The 24286-nt window shown below is 42.5% G+C and overlaps 1 protein-coding gene across 1 annotated transcript in view; it reads left to right on the top strand.

The window, feature by feature from the left end:
• Positions 1–24286, top strand: part of LOC119792143 — a 149364-nt gene that overhangs the window by 6798 nt on the left and 118280 nt on the right. The window contains exons 2-17 of the mRNA XM_038298627.1: positions 1939–2065; positions 5030–5091; positions 8017–8112; positions 8194–8271; positions 10266–10358; positions 10477–10679; positions 10927–11126; positions 14430–14530; positions 14649–14738; positions 20337–20450; positions 20874–21011; positions 21273–21437; positions 22340–22452; positions 22850–23018; positions 23228–23321; positions 23467–23666. Coding sequence (XP_038154555.1) covers positions 1978–2065; positions 5030–5091; positions 8017–8112; positions 8194–8271; positions 10266–10358; positions 10477–10679; positions 10927–11126; positions 14430–14530; positions 14649–14738; positions 20337–20450; positions 20874–21011; positions 21273–21437; positions 22340–22452; positions 22850–23018; positions 23228–23321; positions 23467–23666 — 2004 coding nt within the window. The 5' untranslated portion in view covers positions 1939–1977. The remainder of the gene's footprint in view (positions 1–1938; positions 2066–5029; positions 5092–8016; positions 8113–8193; positions 8272–10265; positions 10359–10476; positions 10680–10926; positions 11127–14429; positions 14531–14648; positions 14739–20336; positions 20451–20873; positions 21012–21272; positions 21438–22339; positions 22453–22849; positions 23019–23227; positions 23322–23466; positions 23667–24286) is intronic.

The raw sequence follows: 24286 nt of genomic DNA on the forward strand, positions 1-24286 counted from the left end.
CTATTGTGGTCCTGTGAGTCCTCTAAAACGGTTTGGTGTTTGGATCTGAGGTAGATAAAAACCACTGAGACCTGTAGGAGTCATTAGACTGGTTAACAGGATTACTAATCAACACCAGCTTTTATTTTACTAATATTATCTATGATAGACTGAAACCTCTGTTACTGAATGAATCAGTGCGTCCTGTAATGGGATCTGGACCAGATTCATTTAGTCACTCTCTGATGCCCCCTTAGAGCTTCAGCTACATCATGATGGAGGATCTGAATTTAGTGTGTGGAGTTAGGAAGATGAGGCAGAGGTATTTCTTGCAAGAAGAAAGGTTCCAATTTATTTAACGTCCTCTGACGGAGAGATAGACCTCAGTAAAAATCCCAACACACACACTCCCCTCAGTGGAACCAACCCACCCACCTTCTCACACTTGAACATTTGGAGGAAAAACAACTTGAGTTCATCAAGGCTATTTGCTGTTAGGTTAATATATTGATCTATGGATCTTCTCTAAACAGCAGTCCTCATTCTTATCCCTCATAACCTTCGTTTGGAGCCTGTGAGGCTATCTCATCTATCTCATATCTCAACATATTTTACTCCACAAGTGTTAAAGAGCTTTCCTCTCGGATCTAAGCTCAGGTTATGGACGGTTCTGCATTCTACCTCCGCCTCCAATGTGTGGGGTCTCCCACTGGATCCTGGCACCACTACTTTTCTATTCTGACCTGAAGGTGTTGGAGTAGTCTTTCTGGCTATGGGGCATCCAAAGCAGCAGGCAGAACCTTCAGAATCCTAACTAGGTTCCAGGCAGATGTTCCCTTTACGGACCTAATCCCCACATCTGCATGAACTACTGTGATTTCATGCTTTGCAGATATTAATGTTGTCTATTTGACATAAATAAAAGGCGTGGACCTCAGTGTCTTCCTGTCTGTGATACAATCTCTTTGCTGTAGTCAGATTAAGGTTCTGCCTCTACATGCAGCGGCAGCATGAAGCTTCCTTTTTGGCCAAAGCAATGATCATTGATTGAAGGATCAGAAATATATTAAACATTGAGCGTTCTTGATGTTCTAGTTCTATGACAGACAGCGTGGGGCTCATGGATATTTTTATAGATGTTGTAGCTTGGCCTGTTTTTCAGTGTAGTCCTGTTTCTCTGACTGTGACAAACTGGATGTGCTCTCTTCATCCTCTGACATGGGAGCTGGCTCGGAGCTCGTCTGCCTGGCTGTGTGTTTCCTGGCCGCCTGTGGAGCTGCTTGACAGTTGCCTTTTGTATCTATGCTTCTTTTTCTATGTGTGCTTCTGTCTCCTTGAACCCCAGTCGGCCTCAGCAGATGGCCGCTCACACTGAGTCTGGTTCTGCTGGAGGTTTCTCTCTGTTCAAAGGGAGTTTTTCCTCTCCACTGTCGCTACAAGCATGCTTAGTGTGAGGGATTGCTGAATAGCCAATAAATCGATGCAATCAGCTGGTTTTCCTTAGATAGAAAACTTTGAATCAATCTCACTGGATGATCTAGTGAATTGTAAAGTGAGAGATGACGTGTTGTGAATTGGCGCTATAGTAATAAACTGAATAGAATTTAATTGTATCCAAGCCCTAAAGTAAAGCAGAGCTGCAGATGTTCTGTAGGTACTTTGGGTTTCTAATCGTCTGCAGGGTCTGAGGGAAACAGGCTGATCAGTTTGGATCAGAGGGAGGAAGGCTTCTGGAGCTGCAGAGGAGATGCTTTTCTATGAAATGGTTCGAGGGCCGCGTCCTGGAAGAGCCTCATAGCTTTCTGGTTCAAAACAGAGTTTGTTAAAGAAATGCAGTGAAAGACTTGTATCATTGTTGGAAAAGCTGCAGAACGGGTTGCGATGTCAGGATTCCTGTTTTTTCCGTTTCTCTCTTCTTTGATGCTAACTGCATGCTACCTCTCTCTCTGTGCCTTGCAGGGCTGCAGCATGCTTTCAGGAGCCTGTTGACCAGACAGGATGTCGTCAGACCTCTACCTCAGCGATGGTCAGTCAGAGAGGGGGTTCGTCCCCTTGGACATCGACAATGTCCAGATTCTGCTGCAGGGTCAGTCTCCTCCTCCTCCAGTCCATGCTGGGTTTGGTGTTCACAGTAATACTGGGCTTTCCTGGAGAATGTGTCCTGATCCAAACCCCTAGATGTTTGTCTCCTTCAGGACGACAGAGTTTAACCTCATTTACTGGGATGTTTGCTGATAGACCAGATGTTTCAAACTCAGTCTATTCCAGCTGCACAGTTTAATAACAATATGTTGATTTTAATGCTAATAGGTTAGAACATTTTTATATGGCTTAATGGGAAATGTTTAATACCTACTTAAAGGTTATTATTTTTAGAGGACTTTATCTGTGATGTGGAGCTGCTGCAGAGGTGAAGACCAGGACAATGAGCTGTTCTAAGAGCAGAACCTCCAAACCCAGAAGCACAGAGACATGCCAGCATCTCTCCTCCACCTGCAGTCCGCTTCCACATGGCTTATCTACACAAAACATCCTGTCATCAATGTGAAATTTCCAGCATGCACCTAACAGGCCTCCCAGCTTCCCATTCAGATCAGTAGTGGGGGTTATACTGGGCTGAGTCTCTGAATGTTTGCCTCGTATCTCTGACTCACCCATGATGCAGCCAGATGTTAGCTTGGTTTGGGGTCATGTTTGAACAAGCCTGAGGTGTGAGTCAGCATCAGAGGAGGTGGAGCCCAGGTACGCTCACCTGCTGCAGGCTAGAAATGGAACCAGACTTCTAGCTGGTTGAACAGGAAGACGTTTCAGGTCAACTTTCCGTTCGCTGCTGCTCTGCAGACATGGAGCCGCTGTGTTTACTGACAGACGGTTAAACATGTTCCCACATGGTGCAATGTTTGCTTTCAGCTTCTTTAGGCTTTGCTGACTGTTTACAGCAGAAGAGGTTCAGCTGAGCGGTTCCATCATGGGTGAGTAGAACTGTCACCTATTGAGAGATAAGCTTCAGAAAGCAGCAGATAGAATCTGGATCCATAACTAGAACCAAGAACATCAAATCAGTCCTGCTCTGAGATTGTTGGGTCTGCCTGTTATATGTGGCACTCATGCAGAAAGCTGAGATGGAGACCAGGTTGCATAATGTTCCTCTGATGCTGCTACTCCACCAGGACTCCTCTGCTGCTTAAACGGTTCAGAACAGCAATGATGGAGAGAGTCCAGGGGTCCAGGGGTGAAGGACGGAGGAGTTTGTTCTGTAGCCACAGGGTCACTGGGTCAAACCTACTCTGATCACCTCCTTCTGTCTCTGTTCGTCTCTGTCTCAGTCCACCACTGTCCAACTCTCTCTCCGTCTCTCGCCATCCCTCTCTGTCTCTGTCCACCTCTGTGAATCTGTTGGTCTCTGTCCATCTTGGACAGTCTCGGTCCCTCTCTGTAATTGTCTCCTTGAAGAAGACACTTCTCCCCTCTGTCTGGTGATGGTGGTCAGAGGACAGGCGGTTCCTGTGTTTGGCAGCCTGGCTTCTTCAGCGTGCCCCGCAGCAGCTGTGGCTACAGCGTAGCTCGGTGGATGAATGGATGAATGCAGCCAAAGCACTTTGGGTTCCTGATTAACACACACGGATGTTTCTGAGCCTTTCATTTTCTGCTTCCATTTAACATCACATCATGGCGGGCTTCTTGAAATACAAAAGGTTAATTTAATCTTATTAAAGAGATACTAATTTACTGAGTTTGGTAAATCTAATTTAATCAGGAAATGACCAAAGATGGATTTATCTGCTTCAGATTCAAAAAGCAGGAAATGTTCCCACCAAATATCGGCGGAGCGTCTGGCAGACGGAGCTGATAAAGATATTACAGCTGCTGTTCCTCCAGCTGGTGTCGCTCTAGTAGACCTCATCTATCAGCTTCCTGCTTTTCTTCTGTGGAAGAGCTGATTGTTTCCCTTTAAATTAAAAACACATTGAGGTCTCCTGAGAAGCAGGGTTGAATCTTTGGTTTAACCATAAAAAAAAGTGACCTAGCTTGTTTTCACAGATAACACTCGAAGGCTGAGGCTGTTCACCACTATTTATCTTCCTGTATGAAACACAGATTTAGTGAATTTACTGTATGACATATGACTGTAGTCATATATTAGGTGCAAAATAGGAAATAAAATGCTGTTCTGGTTTTATGTTCACATTTAACTTTACCACACGCACTTTTTTAAGTGGATCGCTGACATTTTCTCCAAGTGTATTCTGGGTAAATCACCACTTTTTAATATGCCGCTGCTTTGTTTTCATGAATGCTTTTATCAGATGAACATCAAAGCAGATACTTTTTACACCAGGTTATTAATTGGAAAAAGTAAAATAATGTATTTATATATGGTTTCCATTGAACATAACAAAATCTGCTGTTTGTAATTATTTTGATCTTAACATCTTAGGTAGCAGACAGAGAAAGAGAAACTGCACGCTGTTAAATTTTAAACTCTTTAAACTCTGAATTGATGAATGTTTAGTGCATTAAGTGTAATAAAAATTATTTGGGTTTAGAACACATGAAACAATTTAAGTTCAGCATAAACTTGAACCTTTGTTATAATCAAACGTTTTTATGATATTCAGTCAATTTTTTTCTTTTCCGTTAAAAATGAATTTCATGCTAGTCCTATAAAATAAACACACTTATTTCTTATAGCTAAACCAGTTTTAAAATAAAATAATATGTAACTAACTATCTAACTATAGTATTTCACCTTTACATCATGTTGCTGTAGACATGAACTAAAATATTTCTGTCAATTCAACAGTCTTCATTTGTTGTGATGACATCACAACATTTTCTGTCATGGAATGATGACACTAAGCTTTATGTTTGCTTTTTACTCCAATTTACATTTGACAAGACAAGTTTTCACAGGCTGGAAATTCTTTCCTAATGATTATATATGAAAATATAATGAATCCTTATCAGGGGCAGTGGTCATTTGAACTCTGCAGAGTATCTGTGACCAGGAGAGAAAGTTATAGCTGTTTTTCTTTTCTTTTTTTAACAGTGGAACAGGAGCAGATCCAGAAGAGAACCTTCACCAACTGGATCAATGCTCAGCTGGCAAAGGTGAGGCTGCAGCCTGAACATTGGTTCCACTTATAAACCAGTAAACGGCTGCATCTGGTTACCAGAACCACCAAGCATCAAAGAAACATCAATGGGTAGATTTTACGCAAGAGCACCCAGAGAGATGATCTAAAGTAGATCTCACTCAGCCTGAAATTAACCAATGACGTGTTTCAACATGTCACAGAAAATATTTGCTCCTTTCAATTTAAACGTTTACTTTTGACCTTGATAGATACTGAGATTCAGTGTTATCAGTGTGATAGAGCTCCCGTAGAGCTCACAAAGAGCTCACATAGAGTAAATATAGAGCTCACATAGAGCTCAGATACAGCTCACATAGAGCTCCCACGGAGCACACTTTGAGCTCACATAGAGCTCACATTGAGCTTACATAGAGCTCACTTAGAGCTAACATAGAGCCCACATAAAACTCACAAAGAGCTCACATAGAGCTCACATAAAACTCACAAAGAGCTCAGATAGAGCTCACATAGAACTCTTGTAAAGCTCACATTGAGCTCACATAGAACCCACATAGAGCTCACATTCAGCACAAACAGAGCTCACATAGAACACACATAGGGTCCACATAGAGCTCATATAGAACTCACAAAGAGCTCAAATAGAGCTCACATAGAAGTCACACAGAGCCTTACATAGAGCTCAGATAGAGCTCACATAGAACTCACGTAGAGCTCACATAGAGCTCATATAGAGCTCAGATAGAAGTCACAAAGAGCCTTACATAGAGCTCAGATACAACTCACATAGAGCCCACATTGAGCTAACATAGAGTTCACTTAGAGCTCACATAGAATTCACGTAAAGCTCACATAGAGCACAAATACAGCTCACAAAGAGCAAAAATAGAGCTCAAATAGAGCTCACATTGAGCTCACATAGAGCTCAGATACAGCTCACATAGAGCTCAGATACAACTCACATAGAGCTCACATTGAGCTTACATAGAATTCACTTAGAACTCACATAGAATTCACGTAGAGCTCACATAGAGCTGACATAGAGCACAAATACAGCTCACACAGAGCAAAAATAGAGCTCACATAGAGCAAAAATAGAGCTCACATTGAGCTCACATAGAGCTCACTTAGAGCTCACATAGAGCTCAGATAGAGCTCACTCAGAGCTTACCCTAGAGCTCATATAGAGCTCCCATAGAGCTCACATATAACTCACATAGAGCTCACATAGAGCTCCCATAGAGCTCACATAGAACTCACATAGAGCTCACATAGAGCACAAATAGAGCACACATAGAGCTCAGATACAGCTCACATAGAGTGCAAATAGAGCTTACATTGGGCTCACAGCTGAGGGTTTGAAGGTCACCTTGAAAATGATCTCAGTTCTTCAACTTTCTGATCACTTTTGTTCTTTTGTTTAGATTTTAACTGTTCTTGTATTTTTATTAAGAAGGGAAGGTGAAAGTTGTCGGTTTAAAACCGGGGACGTCCTTGTTATGATTTCTGATTATCAGCTGTCGCCTCTCCGCTCTGTCTATTTTTAGCAGCCATGAGTGAAGCAGTGAAGGGCAGTGGAGTGGCGGTCATGGTAACGTGTGGGGGATAAATATAGCAGTCAGGGTCAAAGTTCACAGGAGGCAGACTGACAGCGACAGAAGGGACCTCCCTCCTTCGCTCTAACATGGTTGTGCTGCTGGTTTCATTTCATGCTTTAATCCACCTCTGCAAACCCATTCCCACATGATTTGGTTCTGAGTCCAGAACCCAGGTTCTGATTACTGATGGAACCAAATAGCTCCCAGCACCTCCCTGCAGACCAGGCAGATGATCTAATGACTGTCCGAAGGAGTAGGAAGCTCCTCCTGATCGCGAACATAAGCTGTGCTTCATTTCCAGCTTCAACCACCTGCGCGCCTCTCCTGGGGGCCCCAGAAGGCCCGACTGGCCTCGAAGTGACGTTTTCAGTATCTTCTGTTGAGCTTAGAAAGACGTGCATCAGGTTGTTTTCATTTCCAAGCAGGAAATGTTGCATAATGTCTCCTTAAAACAGAGGCTGCAAAGGCTGCAGAACGACCATCGTAATCACCGTCTGAATGTTCCAAAGCACATCTGATTGCAGATATAAAACCAAGGCTGTTTCTGGTTTGATAACTTGATGCTGTCAGACGTCATAAGGAAGAAATCATCCGCTTCATTCACTGGAGGCTTCTTCCAAGAACTGCTGATTAATCCAGTTTCATTCTACAGGGTTATTCTTTATTTATCATTCCTGACTGGATGTGCAGCTCCTGATTTAGGTCCCATTTCTGACTGTCCAGATTAACTACCTATTATTTACTCTTGATGCTGCTGAACCAGACAGGAAATAAAGACTGACCATTTAAGCTAAGCTAGTGATTGGTATAGCCAGCTGAGGCCATCAGTCTATCTGAGGAAGTAGATCCTTACCTGAGTCTGAGGTTCCCAAAGGCTGCAACACATCAGTAGAACTGAAATAAACACGGCATCTCTGAAAACTGGAGGCTCCTTCAGTAAGAAGCCTGCGTCCTAAAAGCACAAAGGATTAGAACCACCACTGCTCCCTTCGAGTGAAGTTAATCTTTTTATTTGCATTATTTTCTCAGCACCTGTTTACAGCCATGCTGATGTTTGTACAGGTCGTCCCTTTTTTTCCGTTAGTTCTGAATCCTGTTGGAGAATCATGTTGTATGGATTTCCAGTCCCCTGACTGTCAGATTATTTAATTTAGTTTAATGTGGTCTCTCTGATAACCACCACTTTTTTTTTTACCAGAGGATAATGATCTGATTGATTCCTGATCTGCTCTTCCTCGCTTCAAGAACCCATTAGGTTTCCAGATGGGATCAGTTTGAGCAATAAAACAGCAGCAACTTCACTTAATGTAATGTCTAAAACATGTTTGTTTGCGTTGTGACAGCGGAGGCCGCCATCTAAGATTAGAGACCTGTTCCATGATTTCCGTGATGGCTCTAAGCTGCTGGATCTACTGGAGGTGATGAGCGGTCAGCGCATCGTGAGTACCACCGCAGCTCCACCGCCTCAAAGCCAGACTTCGCTCTAAGCCACCTGTTGACTCGGTGGGTTTGTTTTTCAGAATCGGGACAAAGGACGAGGGATGTTTCAGAGCAGGAGCAACATTGAGAAAGCACTTTCCTTTCTGAAGAAAAAATCGGTAACGTATTAAACTCATTTAAGTTTCAAGAATACAAACTTTACTGGTGTCACTGAGAGGACATGTAAAATGCACATTTTGCTGAAAACAGAAAAAGTAACGATTCCCAAGTCATTTAACTCAGATGTAGAGTAGAAATGCTGATCTAGGTGCTAATCTGTGTCATCATGGTGAATCTCCAGATTAATCCGGCAGTGACCAGAGATTCCCGTTTTTGGGAACAATGGCTCCACCTTATAGAAGCTTCATAGACCCATTAGATTGTTGCCAGAAGGTCTAATGGCTGAAATCAACCTGTCGTCATGTACGGCCTTCTTTTAAACACAGGATGAAATATTAGAACATGGTTCCCTGCACGTCAATGGTCCAGATTTAGTGTTTAATCTCTGATTTATTGCTGTTTGATGCGGCTGACCAGCCAATGACCAATGAAGCTGCTAGATCCCTACCATGACCAGCGATGCTCTACTGCCTTCACATTGAAACCCCCAACCTCAAACATCAGAGAGCAGTTTGCTGATTTCAGCTCTGCGTTTAAGTCCCTCCTCTCTCAGTGGATAACAGAGGCTAACCATAAGGATCAGGACCCCTACATCCTCCACCATTATCTCCCTCCTTAGTCTGACCCTGGAGACAGTTCCATTGATGTGGAAGACCTCCTGCCTTGTTCCAGGACCAAAGAAGACTCAGCCAGCAGTCCTCAGTGTCTACAGACCTGCTGCCCTGACAACCACATCCTGAAGGTCCTAGAGAGACTTCTGTTGGTTCACCTCAGCAAGCAAACCAGCAGTTATCAGGACCCCCTGCTGTTTGCTTATCGCCATGGAGATGGAGTTGATGATATCATCATCAACCTGCTTCAACAAACCCACTGTCATTTAGACATGGCAGACAGCACTGCGAGGATCATGGTCTTTGATTTCTCCACATTTAGCCTGACTGACTTTGATAGAAACTCCAGCAGACTCAGGTGGAGGCATCAACAATCCCCTGGATCAACGACTACCTGACAAACAGACCACAGGTTGTTAGACTGAAGGCTCAGCTGTCTGATCCAGCAGGACAGGAGCACCACAGGGGACGGTACTCTCTCCATTCCTTTTTCCTCTGTTCACCTCTGACTTCCAGGACCAGACAGAGTCCTGTCATCTGCAGAAATACAGGGATGACTCTGCAGTCATTGGGACATGGTGGCATGGCATGGTGTGGAAACAATCATCTGATCCTGAAGGTCTACAAAACAAGGAGATGATTGGAGATTTCAGAAGAAACAGGAATAAGTTGAATCCTGTTAACATCCTGGGAGAAGAAGTGGAGGTGGTGGAGGCGTAGAAATCCCTTGGTGTTCACCTGGACAACAAACTGGGAAGAGGTCTCCAAGAAGGGACAGAGCAGACTGGACTTCTAGAGGAAGCTTAGGTCGTTCAGATGCAGCAGATCTTCTATCACGCTGCTGTGGAGAGTCTGATCTCTTCCTCCATCATCATAAGAGCTAATGACTGAAAGAAGCTCAAGCAGCTGATAAAGGCTGGGTCTGTTCTAGGATCTCCTCTAGAGATGATTTCACAGAGAAGGAAGAAGATGAAGCACAACATTGAGCATCCACTTCATCAGGCTTCTCCAGATCCAATCAAAGACAGACCTCTACCGAAGATAATCCCTGCTTAGAACTATCAACATCTACGAGTGGTTGAACAAAAAGCCAATAAGTTACGGCAATATCTCATTACCCTTTGGGTTTATTGTATTTTTAAAGAAGTAAAAGTTTTATCTGTTGAACTTCAGTGCTAGATTACCTGGAATCTGCATTGATACCAGTTTACTGCAACTTAAACTATGTCCATGACTTTGGTCTTGATGGATGTTTTTAACACCAGAGTGAAAAAAGGTCCAACATTTCTTCATGATGCTGTCAATTTCCACAGAAAAAGCTGAATCTGTGTAGAGTAGTTTTACAGACATACAAAATAAAGATGCTCTGCCTGTGTCTTCAGGTCAAACTGGTCAACATAAACATTCCTGACATCATTGAAGGTAAACCCTCCATCATTCTGGGCCTCATATGGACCATCATCCTTCAGTATCATGTAGGTTTACTTCTTCACTCTATTACACCTTTTTTCCTGTGTGTTACAGCAAAGTAGGAGCTGGTGGGCAAGCCTTTGAATGTTCTCTGGGTTTTCTGAACTGTTTTTGTTTTCCCAGATCGAGGAGCTGGCCAGCTGCCTCTCCTTTGATTCCCGCCAGTCGTCCATGGAGTCTTTGGCCAGTTTGGACACTCGCTCCACGCTCTCCAGCCGCTCGGCCAGCAGCAGCCCTGTTCCTGCTAAAGGCTCTCCTCTACACAGTCGCTTTAGGGTTTCTGCAAAGAAAGCTCTGCTGCTCTGGGTGCGGGAGCAGTGCCACAGGTAAGACGATGGTTGTTTATCAGTGAATGTGTGGAGGGTGATCTTCCTCGCCATGTTGACCAAAAATCTGAAGCAGCTGAACTAGTTTGAAACGGGACCGCTGGCTGTTACTGTAATAATTCTGACCTTCTCCTTAGTTCTGCTATGAATCCTTGTTTGAATGTTTTTTGTTTTAAAGTAAACCGGTCCAGGTTTAGAGTGGACGAAGAACTCCACCGACCTTAAAATTTTTTCTTTTTTTCTTTAGAGCTGGCTGCTCACTGAGCATAAAGGACTTCAAGGCAAGCTGGAGGAGCGGCGTCTTGTTTCTCGCCATCCTGAATGCTCTCAGACCCAACCTGGTCAATCTGTCCAAAGCCAGAACCAGGACCAACAAGCAGAACCTGGAGGAGGCCTTCCACATGGCAGAGATGGAGCTAAAGATTCCTAGACTCTTGGACCCCGATGGTAAGTACCTACAGTTAGACTTTCTCATGAAATTGTTGAAATGCATTAACTGTCAGTAGAAACCATGACATCCTCATGAACTAATGATCAGAGCGATTTTTCTTATCTGAGAGGAATATGGATCAGCTGTGCCACTGAAGTGATCCTATCGCAGCTTAAGCCACTCTGATCTTCAGTTTTTTATGTCCATGTGGGTATTGCTTACTCTGACACAACATGTTGTCGTTCTGAAGCTAAAACAGCTTCTAGTGTTATCCTTAGACCAGGGCCGTTTCTCCATTCATGAGAACGTGAGTACTGACTCGCGTTCTTGTCAAGTCCGGTCTTGGCGAGAACGCAAGCATGCAGCATAGATATGGGTCAATTAGAACAGAAGCGTACTCTTGACGTCACCACACGCTAGGCTCTTCTAGAGCATTAAATCGCTAAATGGACCATATAGTGACGCTTTATAATAATAATAATAATAATAATAATAATATTCTCTCCTCAACTTATCTTAAAAAGTATTTTTATTAAGAGAACATTTTACTTTCAATGGAACGCTTCATTGAAAGCTGCTGCTGCCTGATGCATACTCGATAAAGAGGGCGGGGCGAGAACAACATCTGGGGATTTGGTGCGTTCTCGGTCTGGCGTTCTTGGCAATTGGAACGGTGCCCGGGCTGAGGCTGATGACGTATCACAAGTACACAAGTACATGAGAACGCTCAAGAACGCATAATGAGAAACGGTCCAGGTGTGTCTTTGCTGAAGTGGAGAGACATCTAGCCAATGCTTGGTGTTCTGGTACCAAGCATGTGTCCAGTCCCACCCCACTGATGGACCTTTTTATTCCTCCAGCAGCTAAAGCAAGGGGCAGGGACTATGAAAGCTAGAAGTTGTCAGGATTTTTCTTTGATGAACCCAGAATGCACACCACACACATGGAGCTAGTCTTGAAGGTTTATTGAAAATAATGAGTTGTGGATGAAGGTAACCAGAGGCTGTACCGGACTAGAACTGGAGGTGTAGATGGAACCTGGAGAACCGGAGAGAGTACTTGGAGATGCAGGGCTGTTGTTGAACCGAAGGAGCAGCTAGAGGGAGTTTTCCTTGGACGTGGTGCTGCGGAAGCAACCAGGAAAGCAGTAGGTAGAGAGTCCATAGAATGCATGGCTGCAGTGGTTCGAGATTAGCACAGAGTGAGCATCAGCTGCAGTAATCCACAGGGAAACAGCAAGAGTTCTTGGAGAGACATAGGCTGCAGTAATCCACAGAACAACAGAGAGAGTTCTTGGTGAAGCAGAGTCTGCATAAATCCAGAGGACCACAGAGAGTATTCTAGAAGACGCTGAGCTGCTGTAAATCCCCAGGTGCAGATGAGAGAGTTCACTAGGCAGATGGCAAAAAATCCAGCAGCGCAGCAACAGAAGCACAGAACCTGACTAACAAGGTGCTGGGTTAATAGTGACTGAATACGAACAAGCGGGGAAGAGCTAACTGAGGGAGGTTTTTGTAGAAAAGCTGGCAGGTGGAGTGGGTATTGACTAACTGGTGCTGAACAGGTGTGACTAATTGTTGAGTGAGTGAGGTGAGCTGTATGAGAGGAGGAGGTGCTGGAAAATAACAGGAGGTGATAGCCAGGCCAAAACTGAACCATGACAGAAGTAGGCACCGGAAATCTGTTTCATCCGAGGTTAATTAAGCTGATCTAACTCTGCTGACCTTAGGTTAAGGTTTTAATCCCACAATGTTATGATTTAGATGGTCCTCAAAGGAGGACTAAACTAAAGCTATGAAATTAGGTTTAGATGTAAAGATCACCAACCTTAAGTGTATGGTAAGCTATGCACTAGTTATGGTTAGGGTTATTTTCAGGGTTAGGATAAAGACAGGGTCAAAAAACACTGAAAAGGAATTGGAATCAACACATGGTCCTGCCTACGTGTAGAAAAGACAAGTGTGTTGTTTTAATTTTAAGTTGTTAAGTTTTAAGTTCAAAGATCCTTAAAGTGTTAGAGGCGGGATAGAAGGACCCAATAGACAGTGGGATAATTCAAAGGCGTTTATTAAATTACAGAAAAACGAAGCAGCTGTAGATCTGCAGTGGCTTTAGACAGCCCACCACTGGAAATTGGTCCGGGGTTCCAGGTGGGAGCAAACAGTTCAGGCAGACCATTCAAATGGGAACAGGCAGGCTCAGTGGCTCAGAGGCAGAACAAGGCAGGATATCAGGAACCCTACGTTACCCTAAAAACCTTCTCTCCACTGAGCCAAAAACAGGAACAGGGCACACTCCGTGGCAGATCAGGATCAGGAAATCAGGACCATTATGAAATGTTAAAAAAGTCTTTCTCATCACTGTCCCCAGAACGAGAACATGAACTATGGAATCAGCAGTAATTTTCCAACCTCAGCAATAATCCCCAACCTCAGTAATCACAAACTCAATAATCTGGCCCCGATAGCTGGGACTGAGCTGTGTATAAGGAAGCAGGAGCAGGAGCGTTACATGAATGATAATTGGAAACCAGGCCGTTAGGCAGGTGAATGAAATTAGCAATTAGGCCAGCTCTCAGAGTCATGATGATGACTTGAAGACAATAATGTTTTGTTTATAAGAACGGTAAAAGCTGCAAAATAATTCACTTTTATTCCTGCATTTTGTCTTCATAATGACTGGTCCAAACTGGTATGACCTCCATGGTACATATCAGTGTGTTATTATAATTGTTATGTAGTAAAATCAAACTGTTCTAATCATGAAAGCATTTTGATATTTCTGTAGTGGAGTCTTTGAGGTTGGACGGCCTCCTTACCATCACCCTAATCACCACCCTCTGTACAGTGGTACATGAATAGACCTAACTCCTGCATGGATATGCAGGGCCTAACATCTGATCTATTAGTTGTTTTCTACAGACAGCTATTAGCCTCGTCACCAAATCGTTGGAGGGTTTTACATGTTTGAGCTGCCAGGCTGTGAAACTGGTTTAGGTGATATTTTTAATGATCTCAGTGCTGCTAAACCAGTGGCTGTTCCACAGCGTTTCTAACCGGGACGTCCTGAGGGAGAGTTGGATGACGCGTAAGACGTCTGCTGACTCTCTGCTTACATGAATTCCTCATTTGTTTTCTCTGATCCGCCTGCTGATTTATGACCACAGACACACTGGGGATTTTTTAAAGGAATTAGCCCTCCCCTCCACAGATTTGTTCCTAACAGCATTACCTCCTCATGCCTCTGGAGCAATTATGGTGTTGATCGTGGGGTTGGTGGAGCAGTGAGGCTGATTATGGAGCTCTGTGATCTTGATCCAGATGTAGATGTCAGAGATCCAGATGAGAAGTCCATCATGACCTACGTGGCTCAGTTCCTGCAGTACTCCAGAGACGTGCCGGCCCAAGAGGAGGAGATGCAGGTCAGTGTCTATCTGCTTCTCTTATCTGCATCCCGCTGGACTAAACCCGGGTCTCCCTTTGAGATGTTCTTTAAAATGTCCTCCTTTCACCTCTTTTCTTCTTCTCCTTCCTCCTTAGACACAGATCTTGACTCCTCCTAAAAGCCCTTCACCTGTCAGCCTGCCTGTTCACTACACTCCTGCTATTTCTGCTTCACCTCTTCGGCAGGTACGCCAAACTGGCCCCGCCTCCTCTGTCCTCTACACCGTTCATCCTTTCTTCTGTTTCTCAATCATGCAGCTGAACATGTCTGACTGAAACCAATCAGGAGATTTAGCAGAAGCGATCTGATTGGCTGGGAACTACCTTCACTTTTTGGAGTGAACCTTTTTAGATGATTTAGTTTATATTTTAGATCAGCTGCTTGGAAGTTTAGTTTAGTTTAGTTTATTTAGGATCCCCATTAGCTGTAGCAAGCTACAGCTATTCTTCCTGGGGTCCAACAACAAAACATGAAATAAAAAAAATTACAAATTAAATAAAATTATGTGGACATTAAAACAACATCTCCCATAATCTATACATATACATATATACATACACACATATACACATACATATACATACCCATATACATAAACAGAAACAATCCAAACTAATCAAAACAAACTACAAAGCACAGCAAGTGAAGAAGACAGTCCTAATCGTGTTTTACCTCTATATTTAATAAATGTTCTTTCAATGATTTTTTAAATTTCCTTAAATCAGTTATCAGTTTAATGTAATTTGGCAGTAAATTCCATGCTTTCATACCTCTATACATAACAGTTCTTTTTAAGGCATTTGACTTTACTTTAGGCAAACTAAAGTTTCCTTCAGTCGCATGCCTAGTCCTGTATTCGTGATTCTCTGAACTAAAAGCAAGGTTTGTAAATAACATATAAGATGTTTTTAATACAGATATGTTTCTAATCATAACAGTCAATGAGTATGAAAGTCTGTCTTTAACCAACAACCAGTTTAACTTTTTATGCATTGTTATGATATTTGTCCTTAAATCACACTTCAATATTATTCGGGCAGCTCTATTTTGTACACGTTGTAGTTTATTTAGCATCTCCCCAGGGGCATTTGACCAAACGACTGGGCAGTAATCCATTTGAGAAAAAATCAATGATTGGATTATCATTTTAAGAATATGTGGGGACATAAAGGTTGCATGTCTTCTTATGACTGTGATTCCTCTACCCATCTTTGCAATCATGTTATTAATATGTTTTCTCCATAATAACGTGTTATCCACCGTCACTCCCAGAAGCTTGGACTCATGCACATTCCTTATCGAGACGTTATTGATATTAATATTCAATATATGATTACTGTTTACGTTGTAATTTGACCTCACAATCATGCTGTTAGTTTTTGCTGTATTCAATACCAGCTTATTTGCTTTCACCCATTTATCCACTCCCACTAGTTCGTTATTCATAATAATTTCTAATTCATTATTTGTTCTTGCTGATGTATATATAGTGGAATCATCTGCATACATAATTATTTTAGTTTTTTTGAGTATGTATGGTAAGTCATTAGTAAATATTGAAAATAATAAAGGACCCAGGCAGCTCCCTTGAGGCACACCACATGTTACAGTTTGTTTTTCAGAAAATGCACCATTAAAATATACCGTTTGCGACCGGTTAGTTAAATAACTGTAAAACCAAGTAAGTGCAGATTGTTCAAAACCATAGCAGGAAAGTTTTTCTAATAGTAGATGGTGGTCAATTAAATCAAAAGCAGCTGAAAAATCTAGAAACACAACTCCCACCATATCTTTTATTTCAAAACTCCTAAGCCAGTCATCAGACATACTAATTAGTGCTGTTGCTGTAGAATGAGCCTTTCTATAAGCATGTTGAGAGTGACAAATTATGTTATTAATCGACAGATAATTATTAATTTGTTCATATACTATGGTCTCTGTTATTTTTTCTAACACAGGTAGTAGACTTATCGGACGACTATTTGAGCTGGAAAAGGGCAGTTTCTTATTTTTCTGTAATGGGATTATTTTGGCTGTTTTCCAGGCTTGTGGACACACTGAAGACATAAAACTTAAGTTAATAATGTGAGTAATTACAGGAGCGATTTCATCAGCAACCAATTTGAGAAGTCTGACATCCAGTTCATCAACACCCGGTGGTTTATCTTTGCACTCTTTCAGGCAATCCTTTACCCTCTGCAAGTTAACCATTTCTAATTTAAACTTGGACCTTTTCCCTTTCATTATTTCGTTTCTTATTAATAAGTGAGATATTTCATTACTTAGGTTTGGAAGATTCTCAAAGAACGTCTTCCTCTATCAAAAGTATTTTTTTAAAGCCCTGAAACAACAAAAGATTTCTCAAAAACCTTTATAGTTGTCATGAAGCTATCATGCTGTTTCATTAGGAGGGCACACATCATACACTGACATACTGTAAAAAACACGCACCATGAAACCTGATTTACCCCCCCCCCCCTTAAATAGAAACCATAACACTCACGAGATTGTCTCTGGCACCTTCAGTGGAAAGAACTAAGGAGACCTTAATATAAACTGATTATTATCCACAAATAAACCAAAACAAACCAATGTCCTGCATGTCTGTTTAGCTGGAAATAGAGTACAGGCATATGAAAATACACTAGACCTCCACCTGTTAAGTATTCCTCGCCTTTTTGCAGACCCACATGGAAAAACAAAATAACTAAGGAATTGTCCAAATAACATGTGAGATGCATAATTTGGAAGCTAGCCTTCTAGTTCTAGAAAATTTAAATCTAAACTGTGTGACTAAAACACAGCCTAAACTGCATCAGTTGAAACATGACTCAAAGTTGGTTTTATTCCTTCTGAAAAATAATAAGTCTATTTTGAATAGCAGTAGAAGAAACATGCTTGAGAAAAGGCATGTGTCATTGTTTTACATTAATTCTGCATTATGTCAACAACTGCAGAAAATTTCTGACTTTTAGGTATAACAGTTCTAGAAATATGGGACTTTAACTTTTAGAGTGATCAGTGTCTCCAAACCTCTCCAAATGTGGCGATGATGGGCGGTAATTTTGTTTTGTAGGCTGGAAGGTGAGGAAAACAAACATACCCAACATTGACATGATATATCTATGTCACCTATGGTAATCAGCAAGACGGTTGCATTAGCTATAAGGATTGAGCTTTTCTGATGGTAAAAAACTGACTTTATGTGGCGATATTCTCATCATAGAATATTTTTATTATGCTTGATTACTTTTATCTGTGGATCCTTATGGACCAATGGAGTATAAACAATTAAAGATTTGATTTATAATACGGCTTCTGGATGCCTTGAAAGGGATGTAGTTGTGGCTGCTTTGTATTACCATGCTGCTATATCTGTGTTAATTGTGCTTTGGTGCTCGCTGTGTCCATAAAATGAACCTGGTGGACGAATTGTGGCGAATCTAAGCTTTCTAACGATGTCTAACATGTTTCTATTGGTAAATATTTTACCGTTGTTAACGAAATATATCAAACCACCCGCGGGCGTCCAGGTGGATGTAATGACAGTAAAAGATTAACATCTAAGAAGAGTTCTGTGCAAAAAGTATATGGATAAATCTGATGACCACAGGAAAATTGTTTGCCATAGGATTTAAAATGTCCTTTTCTTCTTAGTGTGAACAACCAGCATTTACTGTGTTTATTATGGAGCTTAGGGTCTGTTGAAATCAAACACGGACACATGAGGCACGTGCAGTTAGTGATTTCCATCTATCTCCATGCACTTCCAAGACACTTTCAGCCACAGCTAAACTATGACTGATGTGAATGCAGCATGTAGGGCAGTCAGAGTGGTTAAAGAATCTGAGCCTCTACCAGTAAACCTGTTAGGGATTGGATATGGTTGTGACTCGGTAAAGGAGAGCAGTGGAGGGGACGTCTTTTAGAAAACTCAGCAGCGTTAGTAACACCGTTACTCCCATCACTGGCTCTCCAATATGTATCTTTAAAAACATCTCGATAACACACAGAAGAACGTGGGAGACATCTCCATCTTAGCAGGTACTAATTTTTTCTCACTCCAACAAACACAATATAGCACAGAGGTTCCTATCTGCCAATAGCCTGATACTACACACGGTTTCAGGAAACACTGCGTTCAACTTGTCATGATGCTTTTAAGTGATCTGACCCAAAATGCAAGAGAACCACTCAGACAGCATGGCACATTTTTAACAGGTTTATTGTGGTAAGGGTTGAGGGGTTGGATCTGGTACTCAGAGGGCTGGTGAACCGGAAGTTGGGGGGGTCTTCTCTCGCTTTGAATCCAGTCAGTGTGGGTTGACCTAGTGAAGAGGGGACTCGTTGGAGAGCGGACAGAACTTGAACAGCACATGTGGAGGTTTCTCCCCTGCTCAGTGTGAACACAGATTATCCTTCCAGGGGGAGAAGGCCAAACATCCAGTATGCAGGAAGATATCCTGCCAAAGGCAAAGACAAAAACAATGTTAATCTCAGAGAAACAAAACCCAGATTAGACTCAGCTAAACTCAGCTTGGCTAGAGTACCCATAACTGTCAAAACTTCTGGCCACGAGGTAGTGGCAGTCAACAGCTCAAATACTCCCCAGTGATTAACCAACAAGCCGCAGGTGTGCAGGAGGGCCAACGAGGACAGGGCGCCACCTGGTGATAAAGGGAGAGACAAACACAAAACAATAGACCACACAAACTGGATTCCTGACACAGCTAGGTTTGAAAAGCAGGAAGAAAAACAAAGACAGTACGTTCAGCTCCTTCTGAATCGTAGGAAAGTTAGCCTGGCTCGGTCCAGCCGGCACAGACCTCTCAGAAAGTTTAGCTAGTCTAGCAATTAGCAGCTATGGGGCTACCATTAAAAGGAATTTGAACAGGAAGTTCTTGCTTTTTAAACTCCGTTGGATGGGTGTGCCTTCAGGGGGGGAGTCGTTCCGGTTATGTTATTGACATTTGATCCCAACACTAGGTTCACTGAATTAATTACTGTTAATCCAGAACAGCTGTGAAAAGGGTTGAAATGTCCAGCTAATATAGCCAGAAAACTGGTCAGATTTGTGTTTCCTGTGAAGTAACCTTTAGAGATGCTAACCGTTCGGATTAAAGGTTGGTTTTATTATTTATAGATATTAAACACATGTCTCTGTAATCCTATTTTATGCTCATGTTTAGTGTTGCTGCTTCATGAGGTTCTTTGGTAAATGTCTCTTTGACTCGATGCCTCAGAGTCTGCAGGTCTTTTTAATTCTTCTCTATAAATATAGTTTGTTTTGCAATAAAAAGTCCAGCCGCAGTCCTCCAAACCTAGAAAAGATGTTCCCCAAGGCTCAGTTCTTAGATCCCTTCTTTTCTGTTTTTCAGATTAATATCTCCTGGTAAAGTTTTCTTTATGGATGTTTCCAACCGAATCTGATTATTCAGTTGTTGATCCACAGCTTTGTTTCTAGAATCTGGGAAACAGTAACCTGAAAGAATAACCTTAGAGGCTGGACAGTAGTTGGGCTGTTCAGTGAATTCTTTGTCTGTAAACAGAACCTCATTGCCCTGTAGAGTTCTCTGTTAATATTAATGACCAGGATCCATTCAACTAGTTGCCCTGTTAGTGCAAGTTAGGTGCGTTACTCTGCAGAAGTTAGAGCTCTAAATCAGCCAGAATGGTTCTCATCACTCACTACATCTAACTTGTACTGCTATAAACGTGTCATCATGCTTTGCCCTTTTTTATTGTTTGTTGATCTGTTTCTGTTTTCTGTTTAATGGCTCCAGGCGACGCCGGATCGAAAGGCGCAGGAAGTGACCTGCTGGCTTCTTCAGGCCTATGATGAGCTGTTGGAAGGATGGGACTCCACAGAAGGAGAAAGCTACTCTGAGCGATACCACGTGAGTCTGAAGGCCGCAGTAAAAAGTATTCACGCCCCTTAAAGTGTTCACATTTTACCTCAGTCAAGTCACAGTTATTAATTAAAACAGGCTTATGTTTGGGATTAAAGAAAATTAGAGTTTAAAGGGAAAGAAATTGGGTAAACATTGGATATCCGTCCATCCTGATCCTGATTAGGAACAGTGCATTTTGGTTTTTTTTATTAATGAGGGGACTTGGATTTTCTTTAGGGGCAGCACAGGATAGGAGGCTTAGTTTTAGTATTAGGTTAGTTTTTTTTTAATGAGCTGTTGTGTGTTTGTTTATCTGATAAATCAGCTGACCATGTTTAGTCTGTGGACATGCAGTGACCTCCTACTCTGAAGTAGTTGACATGGGTTAAAATACGATCACAGTGACTGATGCAGACTGGCTTTCTTCAGGTTTTCCAGACCTTCCTGGTGTCTTTCAATGAGCAGCGCCGGCCCATCATGCCCTTACTGACCTCCATGAAACGAGCCCCAAAGCTGAGCGAGCAGCAGCAGGCTCTGAGGGAAGCCTGGGAATCCCTCAATCAAAAGGTTCTGCTTGCTTCTCATGAATTCACTAGATTCCAAACTTTCTTTAAAAAACAGAAAAAACACTAAGAAGAAAACTTCTAACAAATGCTTAATTCCTAATCTATTACATCAGTTGTACACAGAAATCTCTTAAGTCTGACTCTCTTCTAACAATATCTGCAGTTTAGCGTTAAAGAGCAACTTGGTCCCGAATAAGGCGGGAGACTACAAGAGTAATGGGCTAAAAGTGTAATGGGCTTTATGTTCTGTGTTTACACCCAGCTGCAAGAATACAAAGCTGAGTTAGACCGGAGTCTCCCGGCCCCCCTGGACACCATAGCTCAGTGGTTGGTTAAAGCAGAAGGAGCTTTGGCGGAAGAACAGGGGGAGCCCCCAGATCACGGCCGTGCCGCTGATGAAGCCAGAGAGAAACAAGAGCTGCTCAAGGTAAAGGATCCATTCTTTGATGCAGACTTGGAGGGATGGACCATCTGGGACAGGTTCCGCCATTTTGAAAGGTTCAAAATGGCCTCTGCAGCATTCAGCTGTAGAAACAATACTTTCCTCCCTATTCTTCTGGTTTTGCCTTTTTGTCTTCATGTAAACCAGCAAATAAAGAGAAAATGAATGAATGGGAGGAATAATCCAGGAGCTATGGTTGTTTAAACTGTAACCTATTATAAAGCTTAATCCTAACCCAAACAATCCCTGGAAAAGGATACATGGCCAATGGTGGGTTAATGTGGTCAGGAGGATGAATATGGACAAGAAATCTGATGTAACTTCTTCACCTAAGTGTTTACAGTGATGGTCTAAGCTCGCTTAAATACTCACCTGTAGAATGCTCCTCCTGACCCCCATGGCGGCGCGTCTCAGAGGATGGTAGCTCTAGACAGGAAGCTCGAATGACGTCCGCTCAGACATTACAGCCCCGGGCCTTTTGCTGAAACGCCGGCCTGTGGTGCTCTTAGCAGTAGGAGCAATAAACTCAGTTGCTGTTGCTTTGCTTCCACCCATAGAGGGCAGCACTAAGAAACTTCAAGGCCAAATGTTGCAGAATTAGACAATTTCCTGGAAACTGTCAAAACCTGTGCAGTAGCATTAGGATAACATTTCTAGGTTCCTGTTTCTACAGCTGATCTGCAAAGAAGTTGATTTAGGGTTTATCTAATCTTTAAAAAAACAATAGATTCAGATGTAAAAAATATAAATAAATAAGCATCTTTCTCTTGAAATCCATGATAAAACGTGTGAAAGAAGGTCAAAAAAACAAAAAAAAACAAATTGTCGATAAGTCGATCACTTCTTGGGGTAGAAGTCGATCATGGTGTGTTCTTCTGGTGTTGCAGATCTGTTTGGAGGAGATGCCGCAGCAGCTGAAAGTCTTCCAGTCCTTCCCAAACCTCAACGAGTTTGGAAACACAATGGTTCCATCAGAAAAGATGGATGAGCTGAAGAGAAGGTACTTTAACATTCAGCACCACAGAAACTCTTCCGGCATTCCTCCCTGTTAAAAGCTTTGTGACATAAAGTTTCTGAACTTTCCTCCAATTACCATGTAACACATTTCCATTTAGATTCAGTTCCAATTTTTAGTCCTCTTCAGTTATAAATCAACAGATTTTCAGTAAATTAGTGTTAAATAGTTTTGATGTTCCCAAAATTACGTAATTTGCTCGCAGCGACGTCACAAACAAGCATTAGCCACCACATCTATGCATGTCCTGTACTGAGCCCCCACCTCTCTATCTACCAGAGCTTTGGTTTGAGCTGCCATGTTAATACTGCACTGACAGGGAACAATGATCTGCTTTATCCCGATTGTTTTATGATGTTTGATCTTTCCACAACTGTACCAGATTCACCAGTGTGCGAGTGTCTGCTAAGTACCATGGAATCAAGCTGGAGTACAGAGAGAACCGACACACAGTTCTGGATCTGCTGGGACAGATCAGATCCAAACTCTGCATGTGGAGGAAACCCTACATTTCTCCAGAGGCTGTCAGAGTTCTGCTACAAGAATGGCATGTAAGGACTGAGGATGCATCCATCCATCATCCATCCATCCATCCATCCATCCATCCATCCATCCATCCATCCATCCATCCATCCATCCATCCATCCATCCATCCATCCATCCATCCATCCATCCATCCATCCATCCATCGCCTCATGCTTGGCTGTGGAGGTCCACTGTAGAATCTATCCTAAAATCGATGTCAAATCTTTCTTATCAGGAAATAAACAAACAGGAACTGCCATCTGTGCTGGAAGCTGCCCTTCAGAAGCTGAAACACATTGCAGAGAAATATTCCAGTAAATCTGCCCTTGGTAAGTTTATATACCTATACCGCCAGTTCCCACGCATGGCGTCTTCAGGCCCTTTACTGAGTCAGTTCCAGTCAGATTGGTGAAATTAACTTTAAGTTCTGAGCTTTGGAACTTGGCATTTCTCACTGTAGCGTTTGCTCCTCAGCTGCAGATTACCACCGTGTCAGTCAGCAGGTGAAGCAGCTTGAGGAGAACACTGCTGCGGTTCTGGAGGAGATTTCCTCAGCCAGGATCAGGATGAGCCGGGTCCTGTCCGCCTGGGACTCTTACAATGACTGCCAGAGCTCCATTCAGGCGTGGCTTGAACAGGGCTCTGTGACTCCCAGCCATGGACACTCATGGATGGTAGGAAACCCTGATATCTAGTGGAAATGATTATTGGAGGGAATATTATTTCTATCACTCAGATCCTGCATAGAGGTGTATTATCTACGTATGAGGCCTCCTATAGTCGGGATCTGTTTGGTGTGTATTTAAAAACCCGGGATTTAGTTTGACAAAAAATTGCTTTTTAAACAATCAATGTAAAATGAGCTTTATTCTTACATTTCTAACTAAACACCTTTGTTTTAGTCATTTAAGCAGTGGCGGACTTGGTCCCTCTGGGGCCCCAGCTTTCCTGTCCCAGTGGCCCCTGACTGTGACGGGTTGTGTGGATCTGCCTCAGTGTTCCTGATATTGTACCGGGAACCAGAGGGCAGCTCAGTTGTAGCTTTGACTGTCGTCTTACATTTCTTTCTGCTCCAAAAGGATGTGCTCCTTTCTTCTGCTAAATCATAACTCTTTTATTGCATTGGTAAACAAATATTCCAACATGGCTGTCAGATTCTGCAACAGCTTCTTCCCCACTGCCATCTGACGGCTGAACTGATGAGAAAACTCCAAATCATGTCCCAGACTCTGCATCACACTGATGACACCAAACCAAAACACTGCAGATTTGTACCATATATACTAATGCTTTG

The sequence above is a fragment of the Cyprinodon tularosa genome, unplaced genomic scaffold, assembly GCF_016077235.1.
Source record: "Cyprinodon tularosa strain WSP-4 unplaced genomic scaffold, ASM1607723v1 ctg410, whole genome shotgun sequence".
NCBI classification, from domain to species: Eukaryota; Metazoa; Chordata; class Actinopteri; order Cyprinodontiformes; family Cyprinodontidae; genus Cyprinodon; species Cyprinodon tularosa.